The following is a 21,947-nucleotide window of genomic DNA, read 5'->3' on the forward strand; positions in this document are numbered from 1 at the left end:
GGGCTGTTTGGGCTCCTTCCCCGACGTGCCCATAGAGAGGGCTCCCGCCGCGCTCCCCTGTAAGAGGAGGTTCCCGTGAGGCCTTCGCAGGGCTCTGCCAGCGGGGACACCTGGGGACGCGGTCACGCCGCGAGGCTGTCTGTGGACGTTCATATTCAATAAATCTCCCTGATTAGACAAGCCGGCTCAAAAAGTACCACCGAGGGCACGGCACAGGGATGGACCAACACACCGGGACCTGTGTGCTCTCGGGTGGGAAATGGGCAGGGTTGAGATGTCTTCAAATGTATTGAAGGATGCGGGATGGGCCGACAGGCTGTTGAGCTGCCTTTCTTTCGCTGCATGGCTCTGGCAGAGGCCTCTCGCCTGGCTGGGGAAGGATGAAGAACCTGCCCCTGCTCCTGCCCCTGCGTTTGCTTCTGGAGGCTCAACAGAGAAGCCAGGCTGCAGCCCTTGGTCACCTCACAGACTACCTCCAAGGTTACACAGTTGAGAGCAGACCTTGAAAAGAGGCAGCTCAACCCCTGAGTTGATGAAGATGACTGAAAAAACATGGTATAGGCTGGTCACAGCAATTAGTGCACTCAGGACCCCAAAATGGGCTTACAGTAACTGCAGGCGATCTGCCCTCTTCACATCTTTGCCAGCCAGGACAACTCTCTGGGAGCCAGTGTCCAGGATCAGCTCCTTCCCATTGTTAAGTGCCTTAGTTTCTGAGAAACATTCTGACAGTCTGGGGCATATCACAGCCTGTCACTAGGGATGTATTACCCCATCTGTGGGGCCAGGTGGAGAAGGAGGGAGGGGGGAAAGGGGAGAGTGGTAAATGGAAAAGTCCACGTAAAACCTCCAAGGACAACTGCCTGCTCCTTAAAGGAGAGGGGCTGAGGACATCAGGTACCAGTCAAAGGTGGGCAAGAGCTAGTCAAACCTGGACACAATTTGGTAATGTGCTTTGGTCTTTATTTGCAAACCCTTTCACTCTATTGTTCTAGCCTTGGGACTTCAAGAAGTCAATACATTTTAATTTTGAACCAAATTGCCCCATTTATTCCACACTGAGCTCATACAGGTGCTTTGTCCATTGCCTCTCATGCCTGGTGCCTAGACTTACCCTCTGCTCCCCTTCCCCATTATTGTTTCTTTCACAAACATCTCCTGAACTGATTACTCACATGGTAAATAATGGAGCCTAGTCCAGAGGAAATTTGCGTGGTCTAGAAAAGTCCTGGTAGTATTTGGATGATGTTCCTCAGTGTGCTACATTTACAAAGCCTTCAGATTTGCATTCACGTAGTACCAGGCTCACAGCGCTGCAAACTCTGCCCAAATGGTCCCCTCTCTTACACAATAAAAGACAGGTGCTCAGCAGGACCCCACTTCCGTGACCTTGGGAATATTGTGCAAAAACGTCTGCTGCACACCCAGCAAGTGCCGTCTGCACCATGCCACGCGTCAGCCAGGGATATTTCAAGAAAGCCTTCGGTACTTGTGCCCCCATAAATTCTCCAAATCCTCCCTGTGCCGGAGTCAGATAACAAGCAGAAGGACAATGGCTCCAAGAATCCAGGCTGCCCATCTGCTCTGCACTTCCAGATTCTTGCTTCCACAGCGCCAGCTGATGAAATTTTCATAGCTGATGAGGTTTCTCATTTCCACTGGGCCTTGCTGCCTTGGAGCCTTCACAGTTGTGGTCTGTTCAAGTTTCCGTGGGTGCACACTGATGGCAGCAATGATTAGAGTCCTTTGCTTTCTTTTGGTAACCTGTCAGAGTAGGATCTTCAAGGTTTTTGCAAGTCTAGGTGAAATAAGCCCTGCAGGAAGGAGAGAGTTTGATTTTCAGATGGTCTCAGCATTTACTGCTTCCATTAAACTCAACTCTTCTCAAAATCAGATGCTAAGGTCAGACAGCCAAAGGGAGACTGGAACTGAACTCAGGATGCCTGAACCAGTGACCTGCTCTGAGCACTGAAAAACGCTTTCCTCGGATCCCGAAGGCCTTAATTCCCAACCCCTCTCCCTCTCCACACACATCCACCCTGCCTTTTCCCGAATCCGGTATGCTTGTGAGCTGGACTCACCACTGCCCTGAGCCCAGAGATGTGACATGATGCGGAAGCAAGACGTTAGGTTACATTATATTCATTTATATAACACCATTAATACCAAAGTGCTGCTCCCTGCTAGAGCCAGTTGCTCGCTAAAGCCTCTGAAGTTCAATTAACAAGCACCAGGTAATTTAACACTTGACTCCCAATAATCCTTTTATTTTAAGGGGCCTCTGGCGGATGTAAAGCCCTCAGCAAACAGTCCTGGAAGTACATTTGAGATTCTCTCAAATACCAGCTGAATTTATGACCCTTAGTGACGAGCAGGGAGGAATCTCTTCAAAATACTTTCCAGCTGGCAGCACTTTATATAGACCCCTGTAACTGTATAAAAGGAACCCCTGGAGGGGCAGGTGCCACCCTGTGGAGGGACAAATCCCTCTAAAGTGCCTACAGTCTTGGCTAGTGAAGAAGTAGATGGCAGAAATAATGTCTCCCCACCAGAAGAAGGCAGTGCAGGCTTGGTCCTCTCAAGTTCCCCACCAACCCAGGTCAAGCAGGGAAGATGGCAGGTAGCAGACCACCCTTTGGTGGCCGGCTCAGAGGCTGTCACTTGCCTGAGAGTTGCATGAAGTCCCATTTCCTCTGACTTGGATGCTGCAGTCCTGAAGGGACTCTTGGGCAACACTTGTCTCCTCCGCTACATCTCTGACTCCAGCTGCACAGAGGATTCCCTGGTAGACCTCAGCTGGGAAAACCTGAGAGGCAGAAGAGGTTTCATGGATGGGCTGAGCCCACCAAAACCAAAAAGCCTGAGACATATTTTGAGCAGAGCTTGCACTCTGGGGTATACCAGTACAAGAGGAGCTCAGCACCCAAAACCAACTGCATTTTGGGAACAGTAAGATCAGCAAAGCACAGCCAGCCTGGGACAACCAAACAAGTCTGTGGATGCAGAATTGGACAGCCAAACACATCCTGCCAGTATGCCTAGAGCATGCACCTACCAGAAAAATACAACCCACCAGTAAAACAGTTGCTAACAACACCCATGTGTATAATTCAGGCTGTACAGCTACATAAGAGTGAGGGTTGGGGTTCAATTTTAACATGAAGAAGCAACCCTCAGAAAACTCCTGGAGTTTTTTTCACAGGCAAACACTTTGCTATCAGGATCCCCAGCAACAGCGGCTGAAGAACAGAACTATGCTGACCCATCCCAACACAAAGTGCTGTTTGTCTTATGGGACTGCCTGAAGGCACCCATCATGGCTGGGATGTAATTGTGCTGGGCACTGCACAGAAAGACAAGCAGACACAATATCCTGCCCCTGAGGCTTGAATCTCTGAATCTCTTGCATCTCTCTCAAACCATCTCTGCCAATACAGGATGGAAGGTGAAGGCAGAACTGGAGAATGACAGAAACCCACTGCCGCAGTACCCTGGTGCTTGGCATGGCTCGGTGGTTTCATGCCATCACGGAGTTTGAGCAGAGAGGGATGCACAGCTCCCGCTGGTATTTCATACAGTTTCCTCCAACCTGTATACTTGATGAACACATTGCACATCAACACTTCTCCATTACAATTGCTGCCTATGCATGTTTTGTATATTTATAAATGCATATGTATAAAAATAGAATAGAATAAAATAAATAGATATCAGTGACCCCTACTGGCCATTTCTAACTAGCCATAAAATAGTGCAGCAACAGCTGGCACTCGCCTCTTGCCCTTTCCCTAGCGCAGTCTTTCATCATGGGGCAGGAAGCGCAGAGCCTGGCAGTGGTGGATTTGTACTCTCTGCGCTTGGTTTGTGCTGGCTGCATCATTCCCGGGGGCAGGCAGCAGAAATCAGGGTCTTCTGGCCTCAAGTATTTGGTCGTGGCATCCCCCTCATCTCTGCTCACTGCTGGCTCCACACTATGCTCAGCCAGTGAACTGATCCTGGCTCTTGCACTGAGCCCTGCACAGGTGCCTCCAACTCTTACTCTGTGTGGCTCTAGGACTCTGCAACAGAGCAGGTATCAGGCTGTGACCTTACACAGGGTATTCTGCTGGAAAAAGCCAGTTCCCAGCTGGGACCCATACCACAGTTACCACTGTTCCCTGGGGTGAGCTCCCTGCAGGAGCAGCTTCCCCAGCACCGCACAGTTTCTCCTCCTGGCAGCCTCACCCAAGCCCCGCCAACACTACCTGAAAAGCCTTCACCCCAACGGGTGCTAAATCCAGCATGGATGCTGCCGTGCAACAGAGATTGAAGGGCAGTTGCCCTCCCATGCCAGCAATTTAGCCTGTTGAAGGAGTGGAGAGAAATGGCGCATGTGCCCGATGGCCAGGATGGCTGCTCCAATGCAAGGCAAAACCCCATGGGAAGCAAAGGCTGGAGTCATGGTGTCAGTCTCAGACCGAGACTCGAGGGGATCTGCCTCTCTTCCCCTTTGTCAAAACTTGTTTAGCTTGTCATGCTAATAAAGTGTTTGAAATGAACTGAGTTAAAAGTATGTGGAGAGGAAGGGGGAGGATGTCTCACCAGAGTGCACAGGAGGTGGTGGAGGGGTTAGGCGTGATGCTGGTTCTCCCCGGCGTGCGCAGGTAGAAGGGGCTTTGTCCAGGTGTGGGGCAGAGCGCTCGCCCACATGCGAGGGGAGGACACTGCATGCCGGGGTATTGGGGACAGCGCTTCACCAGGGTGCACAGACTGGGGGGAAGGAGCTGATCCCCCAAGCCCTCTGAGGGCAGAGCAGGGACACACGGGCTCTTTCAGGTAGAGGCATGTGGCTGTGTGTCGTCTTCTGAGAAGCCCTTCTGCATGCCTAGCGCACATCCCCAGCTCACAGAGACCTTTTTTTGTGAAATCTGCAGTACTGCTCTCCCCATGCAGCTCTTGTTGTTTATAGGGACGGGTCCAGGCAGGCCGGGGAGGAATTACCTTTCCCTAGGACACACTTGGTGCTTGGCTGAGCACACTGCTTCCCTGCTTCACAGGAGGTGCTGAAGGCCAAGGAGCCAGTCAGTCTGCAATTAGCCTCCCCCCCAACACCAGTCCACATCCCCTGGGGCTGCTAATTATGGACTCCTCAGCACCCAGGGTTCAAGCCTTTCTAAGCACCAGCTGTAGTTTTGTAAAATGACCTTGAAATTCACTGCAACAGGCACTCCTGCCAGGTTTCACTGCAAAAGCCAAGATATACCAACCTCTGTAAATATCCAGGAGCAAGCTCAGAGGCAAGCACTGAGGAAGCTCAAAACATTTGCTTCAGGAGGCTCCCATTAAATGCTTGTGTGCTCCCAGTGAGATTAAGATGTTTCACTGCTAGAGCTGCCAGCTGGAAAGGGAAAGGGAGAGGGCACGGCTGAAGGTGGGCTTCGAGGCACCTGCAGGTGTGTGCCAGCAAAGGGAAAGCCTGAAAGACATTTCCTTCCTGCTCTGGTCCTTCAGACCTCTTCCTGGCAGCAGAAGGCAGGTGGGGGAATGGGCACACCCCCTGAAGTCTGTGCCTTTGGGAGAGCCCTGACATTAGCTGTCACACACGCATGCGGAGGGAAGCCAAAAATGACAGGACAAAACAAGATCCTACACTTTCTCAATGAACTCATGGGGTTTTTTTGAAGGGGCATGAGTCAGTCTTTTGAGCTATGGGGGTGCAAGGTAAAACATCTCTCTAGCCACCCTCCATATATACCTCTGTCTCTTTCCCTCTCTCTTCAAGTCTAACGCCTTTTACCTCTAGTATTTCTTTTTTTTTTTTTTTTTCCTGGTGGCTCTGTCCTGTCTTGGATAGAAGTACTGAGGGTGGACGCTGGGAATCTGTATCTCAGCATAACATATGTCTTAAGCTTACTTTTCCAGCTCCTCACAGCAGGTTTGGAGGCTGCCAGGTAATGAACTCAAGTCTATTACAATGACACATGCACTCTCCTATGCTCAGAGGGTCTGTTTTAGTGGAGTAGCCCAGCACACGGTCAGATTTTAGCTAGTCCCAACAGAGCAGCTGTCTGGCGGCCAGTGCAAGATACAGACACCCCTCAAGAAGCAGCAGCCCTGATGATGAGGGACTCGCCGCAGCTGGCTTGGAGTGGAGGAGAGGTGAGCTGGATGGAGGCTGACACTTGGCTCTGAACAGCTGGGAATGACAGGACTTCTCACAGGCACCACTGGAACATCCATACAGTCCAGCCCCCCTTGGCCTTGGTGATGGGAAATGTATGCTCAGCCACCCCTCTGTCCAGTGGGTATGTATGGATGGTGCCTCCTCATGCCCAGCATCCTTCCTCTTCCAGGGCTGGGTCCGCATGGCTTGGGAAGGTACAAGCATTACTCTGTGCAAAATTGCTGAAGAACCTGCCCTTGTGGAAAGCTGCTCCTTACTCCATGACCTAGAGCTCATCTTCAGTGCCCTGGAGCAAGAGGGTTTACAGCTCTTTGGAGTTCATTCCTATTTACTCTCACTATCTGTATAAATGTCTAGTTATTTTTTAAATGAATGCCTTTTCTCGTTACCCAGTGGCAATGAGTTCCCCAGATCATCAATGTTTAGGATAAAGGCGATCCTTCCTGTTGTTCATTTTGACAGCACTTATTTCTGATTTTGCCTTGTGTCCTGGCAGGCCGCAAAGGACGCAAATAAAAGAAGCTCAGGCCGAGTCTAGGCAGTGTTCCCAGGGACTCTGGGGTCATGGAGAATATGACACTGGGCTTGGACAGCATTCCTGGAGGCTTTGGGAAAACACAAAATACATCCCGGGGCAGCCCAGGGTGGCTACCCTTAATGCAGTACTGAAACAGAGGAGGGTGAATCCCGGGGCAACTCCCATATGCTGAAGCACCCCTTGCAGAGCCACCAGGCTAAGGGAATTAGGTACTTCCCTCCCCAGTGCCATTTGTGGTGGCCTCAGCCACCAGACCTAGGAAGGTTTGAAGGGCTTTTGGAGGCTGAGCTGCACTTCTGCCACCAGAGAGCAAAACTTAGGGCAGGGCCACACAGGATGGAGTCACCAAGACCACAGCTTGGCCTTTTCTCCATCATTCCCCAGACCTGCTGCCAGTCCCTCTGTTGAGTGTATGCATTGTCATCTGTCAACCCAGCCATGCTCCGCAGAGCAGCAGATCATTGAGATGGTGCAAATTGGAAGGGAAGAGCCAGGAGGTTTTCCACCTTTGACCTTCACCCTCTCCCTGCTTCTCTTTCGCCTGCTCCCTCCACTTCCCTGCTGCAGGCACAAACACCTACTGCCCATGGAAGCTATTTCTAAGCAATCTCGGGCATCTGGGGAATGAGGCTCTGAACAAATATCGGAGCGTGCGTGTGCAGTGAGCGCGCACACACACGTGCGCGCACACACACGCACAGCCACGGTGCTGCTGCAGAGTCAAATATAGACCTTGGGGAAGGGGGAACAATGGCTGGGGTTGGGTTACATGGCTGCAGGGCCAGCGAGCTGCTGATGTTTGTTGTGGGCTGGGGTGGAATGGGAAAAGCAAGGGGGGTGAGCTGGGGGAGAACATTTGTTTTAACCCAGAGACCCCGGGCTGGTGCCGTGCGTAAGGGAGAGAGGGTGACCCAGAGTGAGAGCTGTGGGAGAGGATGATCATTTGAGTTGGCAGCTTGGAGGTGTTTGCGGTCTTTCTCCAGCTGGTTTGTGCCGCTCCTCTGCCTCCTTTGAGGGATTAGAGTGGGCAGGAAGGGGTGAGTTTCTCCGGAGTTCTGCACAGGGAAGAGTTTCTTTCTCTCCTTGCTCCGGGGAAGGCTGCTTGGTGGAGGAGAAGAAGAGACATCACCCGTTCCCTCAGCCCAGCATCTGCTCCTCGCCCCTGATGTCCGGCTGCCTCCAAGGTGCAGGTTCCAGACACCGGAAGAAAGGGAAGCAGCTCCAGCTGGTTTTGACAGGTAATTCCTCCCTCTGTCTGAGAGCGGTGATGGTGCATTGGAAGAACGGCAGGGGAGGGAGCCTGCAGCTGGCATGCATTGGAGGGGGAGACTGTGGTGACAGGTTGTTCCCGTTCCCACTCCAGGTCCCTGCTTTGTGAGATTTCCTTCACCGGAGGGAAAAGCAGCGGAGGAACTCTTATGGCTAGGAAAAAATCCTTCCTAATTCTGACCCAGCAGCTGTTCCATCTGAGACGCCTCTAGGGATGGCATGGCAGGGATCAGAGCCTAGTAGAGCAGGGTCTAAGCCAAGCACAGGCATCCCCTCCTCAACACCCTTTTCTTGGGTCTGCAAATAGACCTGCTCTGCTTGAATCACGCTGGGCAGCCCAGGGACTGCCAGAGCAAGCCTGGGACTTGGGAGTGTGCCTGGGGATGGGACAGGAGCCCTTTAGTGCTGAGGAAGGAGCACACCCAAGATCCATGGTACTTGGGGTTCCCTTCTGGTCCCTTCCCCCTCCTCTGTACTCACCTTTTTTACCCCCACTCATCCCTGCCTGCTTCTGTCTGTGATACTCACATGCAAACCCAAACCCTCAAACCCCAAACCCCATTTACTGAAATACACCCATTTCCCCCTCTATGAAATCCCACCCTGGTTTCTGTTCTCCATTCCCCTGCCTTGGCATTCAGATGTCCAGCAACCAACTTTACCTCCTCAGCCTGGATGGCCCTCACTCCGTGCCATGGCTCTCACCTCCAGGAGAAGCGGCACAGGGAAAGCCACATGTCTAGCTCTGCTGACTGCAACCCAACCCCATCTCCCTCTCCCACAGCACTCGTGTTGTGGACACAGATACCTACAGATATCAACGTGTGCAGGGACCCCTCCACAAGCACCCTCCTAACCTGCCTGTTCAAATGCACACATGGCGTCCATGGAGTTTTCTTAGGTGCATTTAGCCAAGTGAGGTTTAAGAGCACCCAGGCACGGTTGTGCAATGGCATTGCAGTGCAGTGCAGTCAGGACCAGGGCAGATCCCCTCAGAGGAGTGCGAGAGCAGGTGAGGATGTTGCAGGAGGTGGTGTCGTATCTGAGACAGTTGGTGTAGGCAGTAGGATTTCAAGTAGGAGGTGAGGGTGAGGCTGAGCAGCCTACACTCAATGTTGGAGGTGCCACCAGTAGAAACTTGGCCTCCAACCATGACTGGCAGAGCAAACAGTGCAAGGCAGGGTGTTGCAGGGGTTAGAGGAGAAAGGTGGATCCTCCCAGGTCCTAGAGCAGCAGTGACTGAAGGAGAGGCTGTCTGGTTCGTAACCAAGTACCAGGAGCTCTGCTTTGCCCTCAGCCTCCCCCTCTCCCTTTTGCTGTAAGCCCTAGATACGTTGTGAACCAGGACTCAGAAGCAAGCTGAGCTGGATGTGAAGGATCAGGGGATGAGAATGGGTGGAGAACCACAGGTAGCATCTCAGAACAGAGCTGGTGCACACCTGTCCCATAAATACCCAAGGAGCTGATGGAGCAGCCTGAGCAGCAGGAGGTTTGGACCTCTCTGGCTCTCGGGGACCTTAGAGCAGTTAGGTGGGGTGATGGAAACAGGAGGAGGCAGGCAAGGGAAGGAACTGCTCCTGGTGGACAGGAGAGCAGGAAAGAGGCAGGAAGGAGGCAGCTCCTGCGGCAGTGGGCAGGGTGGGAGGCTCCCATGTTATTGCTCAGTAGGGTTGTGTTGTCCAGACCTGCCAAGGATGGAGCAAGCAGGGGTCCACAGTCAGAGCCAGCAGAGAGCTGGTCTTTGACAGGGCTGCTGGCTCTTGGGCTGTCCCGGGGCGCTGGGGCCCGCAGTGCCACCCACGGCTGCTGCAGGGTGCGTGGTGCTGATGGGGCTGTCAGGAACTGCAGAGGGCCAGGGGGACTGGAGAAGGTGAGAGCAGGAACGGGGTGAGATTTGTCTGGTGAGATGAGATGGGATGTGGAAGCATCCACATAAGTGCCAGTAGGACATGGTTCTTCTTCCTTCCTGGTGGAAAACAGCAAAACTCACAGGGCGCAGGGGTAGAAGAGGTCTGGGTGAGGTGAACCTGTAATCTAATTAAGGATTGCTTGTCAAGTAGCAGAAAGGCCGTGCAAGGTGATGAGGAGAGCGGGCAGCTGTTCCTCCTAAAGATGTGATTGTCTTACTGTTCACCAAGGCGCGGGTGTCCATGGCTTGTGAGCAGCAGCGAGAGAAGTGCCGAGGACCGCAGCTTCACCAGATGGCTTATTTCTTACGGGGTGACCACTCCAGGTTGCACCTCTATTTTAAGGACGGGGCTTCTTAACCTTACAGTTTGCCAGTGAAGGTGTGTTAGTGGCCCCTGAAGCTGGCAGGGAGGGGCTGCAGGAAGCGGTTTTTGCTTATTTTGGATAATCTGAGCGAAATGAGGGCTCGGATCATCCTGCACCTATTTCTGAGAGAGGAACCAGGCTGCGAGGCGCGGGTGCCCCGCGGGAGGCCGGCAGCAGCGGGCCAAAGCCCCTACCCAAGCGTGTGTCTGCAAGCGCCAAGGGGGCGAGCGCTGCAGTCCCCCGAGCCCCGGGCGGGGGTCTCCGAAGCAGGCCACGCCCCAGGGGGGCGCCCCCAGCCCAGGGCAACCCCTCCATCCTCTGCGCGCCGGTCCTGGGGGACGGGAGCTGTGACCCCTCGCAGACGCAGCCCCCACCCGGGGCGGCCCCGCGTGGGGCCGGGCCGGGCCCCCCCCGACCCCGGCGGCGGGAGCAGGGCAGGGGTGAGCGGGCAGGGCGGGCCGGGCCGGGCCGGGGGCTGCCTGCGGTTTGGGGCGGCGGGAGGCGGGATGTCCCGGGGAGGGAGCGGGGATGTGCAGGCACACGCAGCCGCTGGCAGGCGGCCGGGGCTGCACGGCGGCGGCGGCGGCGGCGGCGGCGGCGGCGGCGGCGGCGGGCGGAGCGGCGCGGAACACGCGGCGGCAGCAGCAGCTCCCTCCGCAGCCCCGCGCCTCCTCAGCCCCGCCGCCGCCGCCTCGTCGCGCCGGGCATGGCCGCCCCCCGCTGCCGCACCCCGCGATAGCCCCACGACCCGCCGCGTCGCCGAGGTGAGCAAGGGGGCGGGGGGCAGCGCGCAGCGGGGACAGGCAGGCCCCCTCGGCCCCCCCCCCCCCCCCGCCGCCGCCGCCTCGGCCGCAGCGGGACCGGCGGGGCCGGGGCGGTGCGGGGCTCCGCGGAGCGTCCCCTCCGGCCGGCCGGCCGGGGGCGGGGGGGGAAGGCGGGCACCCCAGTGGCCGTGTCCCTCCGGGGGGCACTGGTCCCAAAGCCGCGGGGGTGGGGGTGGGTGGCAGGAGCGGCGAGCCGCAGCGGCGCGGCATCCTCCGGGTTCCCACCCCTGCCCCCGGACCCCCAGCCCGGAGGGGTCCCTGATAGCCCCCAGGCTAGGGGCAGTGCCTGATAGCCCCCCTCCTGGGGTTGTCCCTGGTAGCCGCCAACCGTAAGGAGGTCCCTAATACCCCTGAAGGGGAGGTTAATAGCCCCCGGGGGCGTCCCTAATAGCCCGCAGCCCCTGGGGGGGCTGGTAGCCCCCAAGCCGGCCAGGCGGTAGCGGAGGAGAGAGCTCCCTCCCCTGTGTCCCTGCGACCCAAAGCCAGGCCTGCCCGGGTGCTGCTCACACCTCCCTTGGGCACCGGCTGCCCCCCAGGATGCCCCCGGCGCCTCTCTGGGGTCCGGGACGGCCCCTGGGTGGGAGCTGGGAGCAGCACCCGTCAGGAGGTCTGAGAGGCTGCGCGTCGAATGGGGAGGCTGTGGGGAGCCATGGGGAAACGACCCTTGCAATGACATGTGGTCAGAGGTTGAGCTGCTCACAGACCTGAAGGAACAGGATACCAACTGTTCAGCCCTAAATTATTTTATAAGTTTCATAGGAATTGCTTCACCCTCCCCTGAAATGCAGCTGCTGTTTGCCACCGCCCAGCGTTTTGGGGCAGAAGGTGAAGGAGGGTCCTGCGAGCATGGTGAAAAGGGGACCATGGGGAGGGAGGATGCAGTGGTCCGCCCTGGGATTTGGCTGGGGCAGTGACAGTAACATCCTGTAGCACCTCTGAAAATGCTGCATCCTTCGTTGGTGATGGTTTGTTTGCTGGAGAGATGCCTTGAGCAACATCATTGCTTTTGTGGGCTATTTTGCCTGGTCCAGGCAGGTGAAGCCCTTAGCAGGGACCCCAGAACCTCTTCCTGCAATGCATGTGTATGTGTGGATGGGTGAGAGGACTTCTGTCCCCATCTGAGAAGTCTTTCATGCAACTATCAACCCAACGCAACCTTCCTGAGCTAAAGAGTCAAGCTGAAAGTGGAATGGCCCCTGTCCATCACACCCACGCAGCTGGATGGAGTCTGCTCCATACCTTCACCACTCTCCTAGCAGAACTGTTTAACTCCTCCCATCTCATTATAGTAATATATTTATGATATCACCCTCAAATTTCCTGCCCTTAACAACCCCAGAAGGCTGGGAGGGAATGAAGCATTTTTGGAAAGTATTTAATGTTACTTCAAGAGGGCAGGAGGCAGTCAGAAAATAGATGGGTGCAGGAACCCTGGGCTGACAGGGCTCTCTGCAGGACAGCTCAGGAAAAGGACCGCACCTAGCGAGAGGTGCGTGTTTGCCTTTCCTACCTGGGGCTGCAGCCCAGGTCTAGTGCATGTTGCTTCATACCCTTGCTTGGAAAATGAAATAGGGCTGCTGTTTACCGCCTGCTTGTCTGCTAGATCTACTTGACTCCCTGCCCTCCTGAAGGGCTTGAAAAGCAGCCTGGGTGCTGTAAAAAGACTGAGCTCTTCTATTCATTTGAACATGCACAGGAGCCTCCCAAACCTAGGGAGGAAAGATGAAGGTCCCCACAGCTGGACTAGTATTTCTGGAGACTTCTGCTCTCTTGACAGCAGCTAGCAGGGGCAGGTGCTCCAAGATGCGGTGTGACAGCCTGAGCTACTACACGCTTGGGATTGAGTGTGCACACTCAGTTCTCCTGTACACACCTTTTAAAAGGCTTTTTGATTCTTAGTGCTCCAACATTGCCTTAGAGGAAGGAGTCTGGAAGGACAGAGGAGTGCAGTGACAAGTCTGTACAAAACTGGATGTTTTAACTCAAAACTCCCAGGTAGCAGAGCGGAAGGGATGCGTGAAGTGAAGCTGCCGTGTGAGCCAGGGGATTTTTTTCTGAGCTTGCGCTTTTTCCTCCTATAGGTGTTCATCTCGGTGGGGCCACACTGACCATGCTCAGGAGCTTCTGTCTCCAGCTCATGTCCTTGGTTTGGATCCTCTTGGCCCATCACCAGCTTGCCCAAGGTGAGTCTCTGTAGACATGGGTCCTTCTCTTTTATATCCACCTTTCCAAACCTGTCCTTGGCATTGCTGAAGTCTCCTCAGTTTTGCATGCAAAATAGAGCTGGCCTGGCCTAGAAGACAGAAAATGCTGCTCAGTCATCCAGCACCTGGGGGGTGACTGGTGGCAACTGTAGAGACCCTCACTCTGGTGCCAACTGTAGAGACCCTCACTCTGGTGCCCATGGGGGTGACAGTGCCTGAGCAGACCAGGAGTGAGAGGTCCCGCTGCTCTGCCTCTCTCAGTTAGGATGAATGTGTCCCTGAACCAATGAGCCTGTTCAGAGAGGCAGGGCAAAGGGGAAAGAAGATCCCAAAACTGAACAGCTAATCCTGGATCCCATGAGACAAAATCCCTTCCCAAAGGTTAGTTTGCTCTCTCCCTGCTCCGGATAAGCAATGATTTCCCAAAGCCACCTGCCAGGAGAGATGGTTACAAATAGGAAAGGCGACAATACCCAGGCTTGGGCTCACCAGTCCCAGGATGCTGCTCCAGCTCCACGGTGGCTTATTTTGGGAGGCTCTTATCCTGAGCAGTGGGACCTGCTGCCTCACTGCAGCAAACACACATGCATGAGGGATATCTCCCCCTGGTCACTTCCTAGGCAGCACATCACATGGCTTGGGGAAAGCCTGAGCGTGCCTCCTGGCATGGGGGCTTTAACCTGGCCTGGTCCAGGATGGAGGGGCTCAGTCATGTAAGGGTGTTTATCTCCTGGGCCTGGCCTTGGATCGTGCTGGGCTCCTGGAGAAACCCCCTGCCTCCTGACATTTGCTCTAGCTCTCCTGCCCGTGGAGCCGGTGTGAGCCAGCTCCCTGTGGGGCTAAGATGCAAGCAAGTGATGGGGGAGAGGGGAAGGTGGAGGTGAAAGGGGACACCTGGCTGCAGAAAGCAGGCCAGTGCTAAGCAGAGGATGAGAAGTGTCAAGGTGAGGCCATGGCTCAGTTACAGCTTCTGTGGCCTTTAAATAAATAAACAGAACTGGATACCCGGCCCCATGTGATGCCCAGTGCTGCCTCCCCATGCCAGAGGGGGAGTACTGGCAGCTGGGTCCTGGTGGAGGGCAGGAGCCCCAACCAGACTGCTCCATGCCAATAGCTGTCCCTGGGATGGGGACATCCTGGGAGATGAAGAGGAGCCATGCTTTCCATTTCCATCCTCAGTCCCTTTGTGCCCCTCGCAGTACCTGGCCCTGAGCTTTCCCACCATGCTTGCTGCATGACTGTGGGACCAAGGTCCCAGATGGGTCAGGCCCTATTACACAGGTTGCCTTAATGCCCAGGCAATGCCAGCTCTTGCCCAGAATGGCCTGAAGTCTAAGGGAGGCAGCAGAGAGAGGGTGGGGAAGATGATCAGAGACCAAGTAGTTTTGAAGCAGGGTCCCATTTCTCAATAAAGGCAGTGTTATCGCTGCTTGGGTGACTGCAAAATCCTTATCTCTCATGTGGCATCCAGCCATTGAAAGGAAGGTCTCCCACCTTACAGTTCTGGGGAAGGGCAGGCTGAGTGCTTAGGAAGGAACTAAAAAGCTGTAAGCCAGCAGGGCTATGGGCAGATCTGGAGTCATCTATGGTCTCTGCTTAACGTAACTCCGCTTGTCTCCTGCCTTGTAGGTGATGACTGCAGCAAGCGCTGTAATCTCGCCCATGGCTGCTGTGACCAGGATGGGAAGTGCAGGTACAGCTTGTCCTTGGCTCTCCGCTCCTGCTGCCCCCCTGAGTGTAACTGCTCTCCCTCCCTTGATGCTGTGTCCTTGTTGCCTACACCCCTGCCCCGAGTTGAAGCGCCTCCTCCGCTGCTCACCCATGCCTGGAATTGACAATTCTGCTCTCTTTTTTCCTGACACCCTCTGGAGTGGGAGATTTTGATGCCTCAACCTCTTGCTGGTCCCCTGCAGCCTTTGCTCCAGTGTTTCCAGGTTCCCCCCCGCTACACACTGACCGATGTCATTCTGCTGAGCCCTTTTTGTCTAGATAGGAGCTTAGGACAGCCCAGCCATACCTGGGTGATGGGAGGCAGCCTTCAGGCTCAGATACAATGGGGAAAGTCATCAGGCAGCAGGGCAGGCTTGGGTGTCAGCCAGCTTGCTTGACCTCTTCACTGTTTACGATGGGGATGCTCTCCCTGGGGGCGTGGAAGAGAAGAGCTGCCAGTGTGCACATAAATGTCTGAGGTCATCAGGAGTCCCCTCTCAGAAACGTGGGCTGTGGTGGGGATCTCCGAGTCAGACATTGGAATAGGCTGCCCAGGGAAGTGGTTGGGTCACCATCCCTGGAGGTATTCAAAAAGCGAGTAGACAGGGTACTTCAGGACATGGTTTAGTGGGCATGGCTGATGGTTGGACTCAATGATCTTGAAGGTCTTTCCCAACCTAAATGATTCTATGATTCTATGATTCTATGAGTGTTTTCATAAAGGGCTCACCAGCAAGCTGGGGGCTACTGCAGCAGAAGTGCGTGCATGATCCCTGACATCCCAGCTCCAGTTGGCGCCCAGATCCTGCAGGGGCAAAGCTTAGAGCCTGACCCTGCACTTCAGCCTGGGAAGCAACCACGTGGCTGCCCTGGGCTGCTATGACCTTGGACACTGCCTCTCATCCCACTGTAGGACCACCCGGAGCCCCCATCCTGTAGAGCAGCCCTGGGAGGAGCAGGCCGCTTCGGGCTGGCCCAGACACTTGTGCTGCAAGGGCACAGACTGCCTACTGCCACTCTGTTCTCACTGGGGCATGCCCTTTCGCAGCACAGCCCCCAGTGTCACACCACACCTGGGCCACTCGTTCTCGCCTAACGGAGCAGATGTGGCCTGATGGTGACCATAACCGCGCTGACAGCTGCATCAGGGAGCATCCAGCTCTGGTTTTGCTGGGCCCCTTGTTGCAGCTGCAAAGAGCTCGCTCCTCCCTGAGCCCTTTTGGTGGCTGTAGCTGGTCGGGGGAGCTCAGTGCTGCGAAGCCCTGGGCAGAGACACTGCACATCTCCATGTGGCGGGTGGCCCAGCTGCAGGTCTTTTCGGTGGAGGCACACATGAGTTGCTGCTTCAGATTTCAGGCCTCCAGAGCATTTGCTGAACCCACTGAAAATGGGCAGTATCCCACTGAAATCACCCCAGACTCAGGGAGAGTTGGCTGCTTACCTGGCCCCCTCCCTGGCAATTTTTATGTTGGCCATCTCCCTTTTAGGGAAGGGGAAGACTTGATAGTGCCTGCTCCCTGTGGGTGCTAGGTGGTAGGGGAGCTCACGGCCCTCTGTAAGCTCATGGCTATCTAGGTATGAATGCATTGCCCCAGACTCTGTCAGGCACACAGTAACACCTCTGTTCCCATCAAAAAGCCTCTAATTAACATATATATTTATTTTTTTAACCTTCCTCATCTCTTTGGAACAACCTGCAGTGACAATAGCCAGTTCAGGTGTGAAAGTGCAGCCTCGGACCAGCCTGGCAACTGCACATTGTGCTGAAATGAGCCCCAGCCATGAAAATGAACACCCCTGGTTCCTCTGGAGACTGCATTGGTTTTGTTAGCTTTACTTTTGTGCTGTTTTGAGTATAGCTTTTGTGGCAGCTGGTGCCACCTCCACTCAGCTCTCATCTTGTTACCACTTGCTTTCCCCCTTGGAGCTGGCAGGTCTGAGGGAAGCCACTGGAGCAACTCAGCTTGGCTTTACTTAGCCAGCACCACTGCCCTGCTCTTCTAGGGCCAGAAGGCTCGTTGTGTTCTGCAGGTTTTCCCATCATACTGCCCTTGTGAGCTGGCTGGTAAGTCTATTCCATACAAGCCATGGCAAGCAAGGTTTTGCAGCTGGATTACGGTGCATTTCAAAGGAAATGACACATTATAATGCAAAGGGGCGCAATGAAACATGCAGGCCTCAGGGGCCTCTTGTCCCTTTCCCTCAGGGAGTTCAGGGTTAAGGATGGGGCTTTTCTCCAACTGTCAGACTGGCTGTGCAATGAGGGAGGCACAGGAATTGCTCAGCTAATGTAGAGGTGTATACAGAGCAGTTGGCTGGAGGACAGCAGTGGGACATGGGCACTAAAAGTGAAGCTGCTGAGCTCTGTTTCTGCCCCCTCACCTCTCTGGCTGCAAAGGGTGAGTCTGCTCCCGCTCTGTCTGCTTGCTTCCATGGAAAGATGAGATGCCAGTTCTGACCTCCTCTGGAGGAGGGAGCCAGCAGGTTCATGGAGGGCTTTGGGAGGGTTTCCCAGCACTGCCATATCTGTGGGAACCCTGCATGGCAAGCAGCCAGCTTTTCCGCAGCCCCTGCTTGGGTTTTATCATGCTGCCATGCCCTGTCCTCCTGCAGGTGTGATCCAGGCTGGGAGGGCGAGTACTGCGAAGAGTGCGTGCGTATGCCAGGGTGTCTCCATGGGACGTGCCACCAGCCTTGGCAGTGCATCTGTCACACCGGCTGGGCTGGCAAGTTCTGTGACAAAGGTGAGTCGTGGGTGGGACATCCCAACCTCTGGTAGTGAGGGCAGAAGCCCAGCACACCCTGCATGGACAGGTGAGCCAGCATAGCCAGAAGCCACCCGGGTGATGCCGCTTGGGCTGCCCGGGAGATGGGATCTTGCCTGGCTGCCGCAGCTGGGACCATCTCCTTCCTGCAGAAGAGGTCAGGCTACTGGCACCTGCTCCCTGACTGCATGGCAAGAGCTGCCACAACACCGGCCAGCCTCAGGAAACGGAGCAGATGAACTTATTGCCTTTCCCATGCAGTGGCTGGGCTCCAGACAGCACCTCCTGCTTCCCCTGGGGCTTCCTGCCTTCGGCAGGTGGCTGGTGGACTCCCTTCCTCTGGCCTCAGAGGCTCCTGTGTGCCATGGGATCTGCCCTGGCCAGCCAGATGGCACGCAAGCGTCTTCACATTGTGCAGATCTGCAGGACGATTTGCTTTCTCTGCACCCCTAAGCCTGTGCATTTTGCAGACTGTAGCTGGGAGGCACCACGTAGGCACTGCACTTCTATTGCTGGAGGTGCCCATTGGAGGAGAGGTGGGAGAAGCTCCTACAATTTCTCATCCCCACTGGGTTTGATGGGTTGTGTTGGAACTGAATTGGCCACATTGCCCCTCTTTTCTCACTAATTCCTACCTTTTTCTTTCCTCTCAGACATACACATCTGCGAACACCAGTCCCCATGCCAGAACGGGGCTCAGTGCATCTATGATCGAGACGGGGAATATTCCTGCCTGTGTCCAGAAGGCTTCCACGGGAAGGACTGTGAGATGAAGACAGGGCCATGTGAGAAGGCAGGGTGAGACACAGCAGTGAGGGCAGCAAGATTACAGACAGCATTAGCTTCGGGTCACGCACTGCCAAGCGGTGGCCCAGCGTGGCTTGTTATCTGTGGATTTCCATGCACTAATGGAGTTAAGCCAAAACAATCTTTGGCTTTGGTTTAGCTGTGTGCACCACATGGTCTCACCGGGGCAAGGTCTTTGTTGCAATCTGAACAGATTCCCATCCCTCGCTGCTGTAGGTGTGATGAGCTGACACCCATCATGCCTTTGGGGAGCATCAGGAGGGCACATTTCCTCTTCAGATCATTTGGCTGAAGACCCTCCATGGTGGATGGTGGGCCTGTGCACAGCCACAGCCTTTGAGGGGGTCCCACAGCCTCTCACTCAGGGAGGCAGAAACACCTGCCTGGTCTTCTCCTTGAGATAGCTGCCCCCATGAAGAGACCCAGTGCTAGACCCAGTGGCCATGCAAGCAGCTGTGTGTGTTTACCTCCCTGGGGCAGGGGAAGCTGCTTGCTCTCCAGGGCCATGACCCGTCCTTGCTCTCTCCACGCAGGTCTCCGTGCAAGAATGGGGGGCAGTGTCAAGACGAAAACGGCTTTGCTAGCAACTTCACCTGCCGGTGCCTCGCTGGCTTTGTGGGGGATCTCTGTGAGAACGATGTGGATGACTGCCTGATGCGTCCCTGTGCCAATGGTGCCACCTGCCATGATGGGATCAACCGCTTCTCCTGCCAGTGCCAGGTGGGCTTTGAAGGGCGTTTCTGCACCATCAACATCAACGACTGCGCGAGCCAGCCGTGCAAAAATGGGGCAAAGTGCTACGACCGCATTAATGACTATGACTGCTTGTGTCCCGACCGTTTCACTGGCAAAACCTGCGAGATCTCCATCCCAGAGCCCACCTGGGCTCCCCCCTACCACCCTGTGAACCATGAGAACGGCGTGGGCGTGAAAAGCACCACCAGCGAGATGCCAGGTGTGACGCAGCCAGAGCCTGTCAGGACTGTGGTCACAGGGCGGCGCGTGGCCAACCACAGCGAGAAGGAGCTGGGGGGAGGGTTGTTGAAAATCTCTGTGAAGGAGGTGGTGACCCAAAGGGACTCAGGGCTGAGTGAAGGCCAGCTGGTGACAGTGCTGGTGTTCGGGGTGCTGACGGCAGTGCTGGTCCTCATCACGGTCCTGCTAATGCTGAGGAACTGGCAGAGGGGCCGTCAGAGGTCAAACTGGTGCCAAAGCCCTTCTCAGGCTGCAAGGAAGCTCCAAGACCAGGAGTGTCAGGTGGGCATGCTCAACACCGTCCTGATCGAGCCCAGGAAGACGACAGAACTGTGAGCTGCAAGGACTCTGAGCTGGGCCCTGGCAGGTTGTCATGCAGGCAAACACCTCGAACTGCACCCTGGGGAGCTGTGCCGGCACAAGCTGGGCAGCAGGGAAGGGCTCCCAGGGCAGTGAACGCGTCAACACAACCCCTGGGCCTCAAGCATTGGTGTGATGGCCCCACCTGGGTCTGAGCTGTCTCCCACCTGGCCGGCACAGCCGGCACCCATGGGCATCTGAAAGCTGGGCTGTGTTGGGCCAGCCCTGCAGGGAAGCGGTGACGTGCCACTTGGCAGCCCATGCCATGCAGTGCCGGTATTGTCCAACATGAGCTCTCAGAAACAGGACAGGTAGTGCTGAGGAGGGCACAGCCTTCTTGCAAGCCCAGACTCTGCCAGGCCCTTTGTAACTCCTCTCTGTGACTACTGGAGGGGGCTTTGTCCTTGTTTCCACTGATGTTGGGAAGTTTCTTCTGGGGCCTTTGGGACAGTCATGGCTGCATGGGCCTCCCTGCCCCAGTACTGGTTGGGGTGGCTCCTGGCTGTTTCTGGAGGCTGTCATTTCAGATGCCATGTCCCTAGGGAGCAAGCAAACACCCTTGCTCCCTGGCCTTGTGGTTCTGTGAGCCAGTTCAAAGAGACTCTGGAGATCACTTGGGGTCTCCTCGTGCCCTTCTTCTGCCCTGGGTGATGCCCCCTCTTCTTGCTGTCAGACTTGGGATTACAAACACATTCTGTACTTTCCTCCTGATGATACAGGGGTCTTCTCCCCCACTTACCAAACCATCCTTTCTGCTCTGGCCACAAACGACCAAGCTTCTTCCCCTCTCCAGTGTGCACTTCTGCCTCGTTGTTTGCTGACAAGGAGGAGCATGGCCTGCTCCCCTCTGGGGCCCTCTGGGCCTGAGCTGGTCCTTCCCATATGCCCTTGCAGGTGAAACTGGAGGTGGACAAGGCTGGAGATGTGCTGTGGCTGGTTCAGCAGCAATACAAGATCCAGATCCTCCTTTCCTTTCCCAGTCACTGGGAGGCAGGCAGCTGGCACTAACCTCAGATCAGACATTGTAGCGTTTCTTGATACAACGAAGGCTAAGCTCCCCGCAGTGGATGCAGGACAGGCTACTGAGCCTGGGATGACCATAGGAAGCAGATATGATACTGCCTTCTCCACCATTGCTAAAGCATGGCTAACAGGCAGTAGGTGGCCAGGTCACTTAGCCTTTGTACTAGGTCTGCTCCTGCCTGTGCTGGTCCAGTGTGCAGCAACCAGCATCTCTCTGTCAGGGCCAGGGTTTTCTGTGCCTCCTCATGGGCATGGAGGGCTAAGCAGTGGGGTAAAAAAACCCCTCACCCCAAACCCTACTACTGGCCTGTAGGGTTGCAGAGCTGGGTTCAAGATGGTGTGAAGAGAGCATAGGAGTGAGCACTCAGCCAGGAAGGAGACCTGAGAGAGGGGACTGGGGCTTCATCAAAAAGATTATTTTTGTAATACATGAATGGATGATGTACCTTTATCAAATAAAACAACTACAAGCCCAAAAACAGCGCATCAGAGAATCATAAAATAATTTAGGTTGCAAGGGACATCTGGACACCAACCTCCTGCTCTCAGCAGATCCAATTAGATCAGGTTGCTCAGCTACTTTTCTGGAGTTTCTACTTTTACTCCATCACTTCCCCCAAGAATGCAAACCCAGATTGTGGCACAGGAGTTGTCCTGCCCCATGCTCTGGCTGCAGCAGTGGAAATGGCTCCTGCAGCCTCAGGGGGAAGGAACGGGACCTGCCTCAGGAGAGTGTAGCAAAGGTGTGTACCTGCTAGACATTGCCTTAGAGTGTTGGAGAGAAGGGGAAAACCCAAGACTGAGTCCAAGGGTGCCAATGGGAAGAGCAATCTGATCCTAAAACTGAAAGCAGCTGTGGATTTGGGCAGCTAGGAGCAGGGCAGGAGGGATAGGGAATTTCCCTTGGAAAAATGGTCTTGAAATAAACTAGCATTAGAGGCCTTTAATGTAATCAGATTCTGGCTCTTCAGGGGAAGGCCTTCTCCACTGTGAACTGGAGGAAGAGCAGCAAAGTCCCTGGGTGCAACTTTCTGG

General features: G+C 55.2%; 1 protein-coding gene across 2 annotated transcripts; it reads left to right on the top strand.

Moving 5' to 3' along the window:
• Window positions 1–7,639: 7,639 nt before the first annotated feature.
• Window positions 7,640–21,391, top strand: DLK2 (delta like non-canonical Notch ligand 2). Of its 2 annotated transcripts, none has more exons than XM_069800465.1 (6): window positions 7,640–7,939; window positions 13,150–13,251; window positions 14,902–14,965; window positions 17,596–17,726; window positions 18,401–18,545; window positions 19,088–21,391. In XM_069800465.1, exons 1-6 carry the CDS (start codon window positions 7,867–7,869, stop codon window positions 19,863–19,865), a joined length of 1,293 nt encoding a protein of 430 aa, XP_069656566.1. In that variant the 5' UTR covers window positions 7,640–7,866; the 3' UTR covers window positions 19,866–21,391. The 2 variants fall into 2 exon arrangements, with proteins under 2 accessions (XP_069656566.1, XP_069656565.1); XM_069800464.1 differs by lacking the exon at window positions 7,640–7,939 and adding an exon at window positions 10,870–11,008.
• Window positions 21,392–21,947: the final 556 nt, after the last annotated feature.

The sequence above is a fragment of the Haliaeetus albicilla genome, chromosome 13 (assembly GCF_947461875.1).
Source record: "Haliaeetus albicilla chromosome 13, bHalAlb1.1, whole genome shotgun sequence".
Lineage (NCBI taxonomy): Eukaryota > Metazoa > Chordata > Aves > Accipitriformes > Accipitridae > Haliaeetus > Haliaeetus albicilla.

What these genes read in the sequence shown, in the direction of transcription:
- DLK2 (XM_069800465.1), top strand. Translation starts at nt 7,867, where the DNA reads ATGTCCGGCTGCCTCCAAGGTGCAGGTTCCAGACACCGGAAGAAAGGG. An exon ending in GCTCCAGCTGGTTTTGACAG is followed by an intron (nt 7,940 to 13,149) that starts GTAATTCCTCCC and finishes TTCCTCCTATAG; the next exon opens with GTGTTCATCTCGGTGGGGCC. An exon ending in TGGCAAGTTCTGTGACAAAG is followed by an intron (nt 17,727 to 18,400) that starts GTGAGTCGTGGG and finishes CTTTCCTCTCAG; the next exon opens with ACATACACATCTGCGAACAC.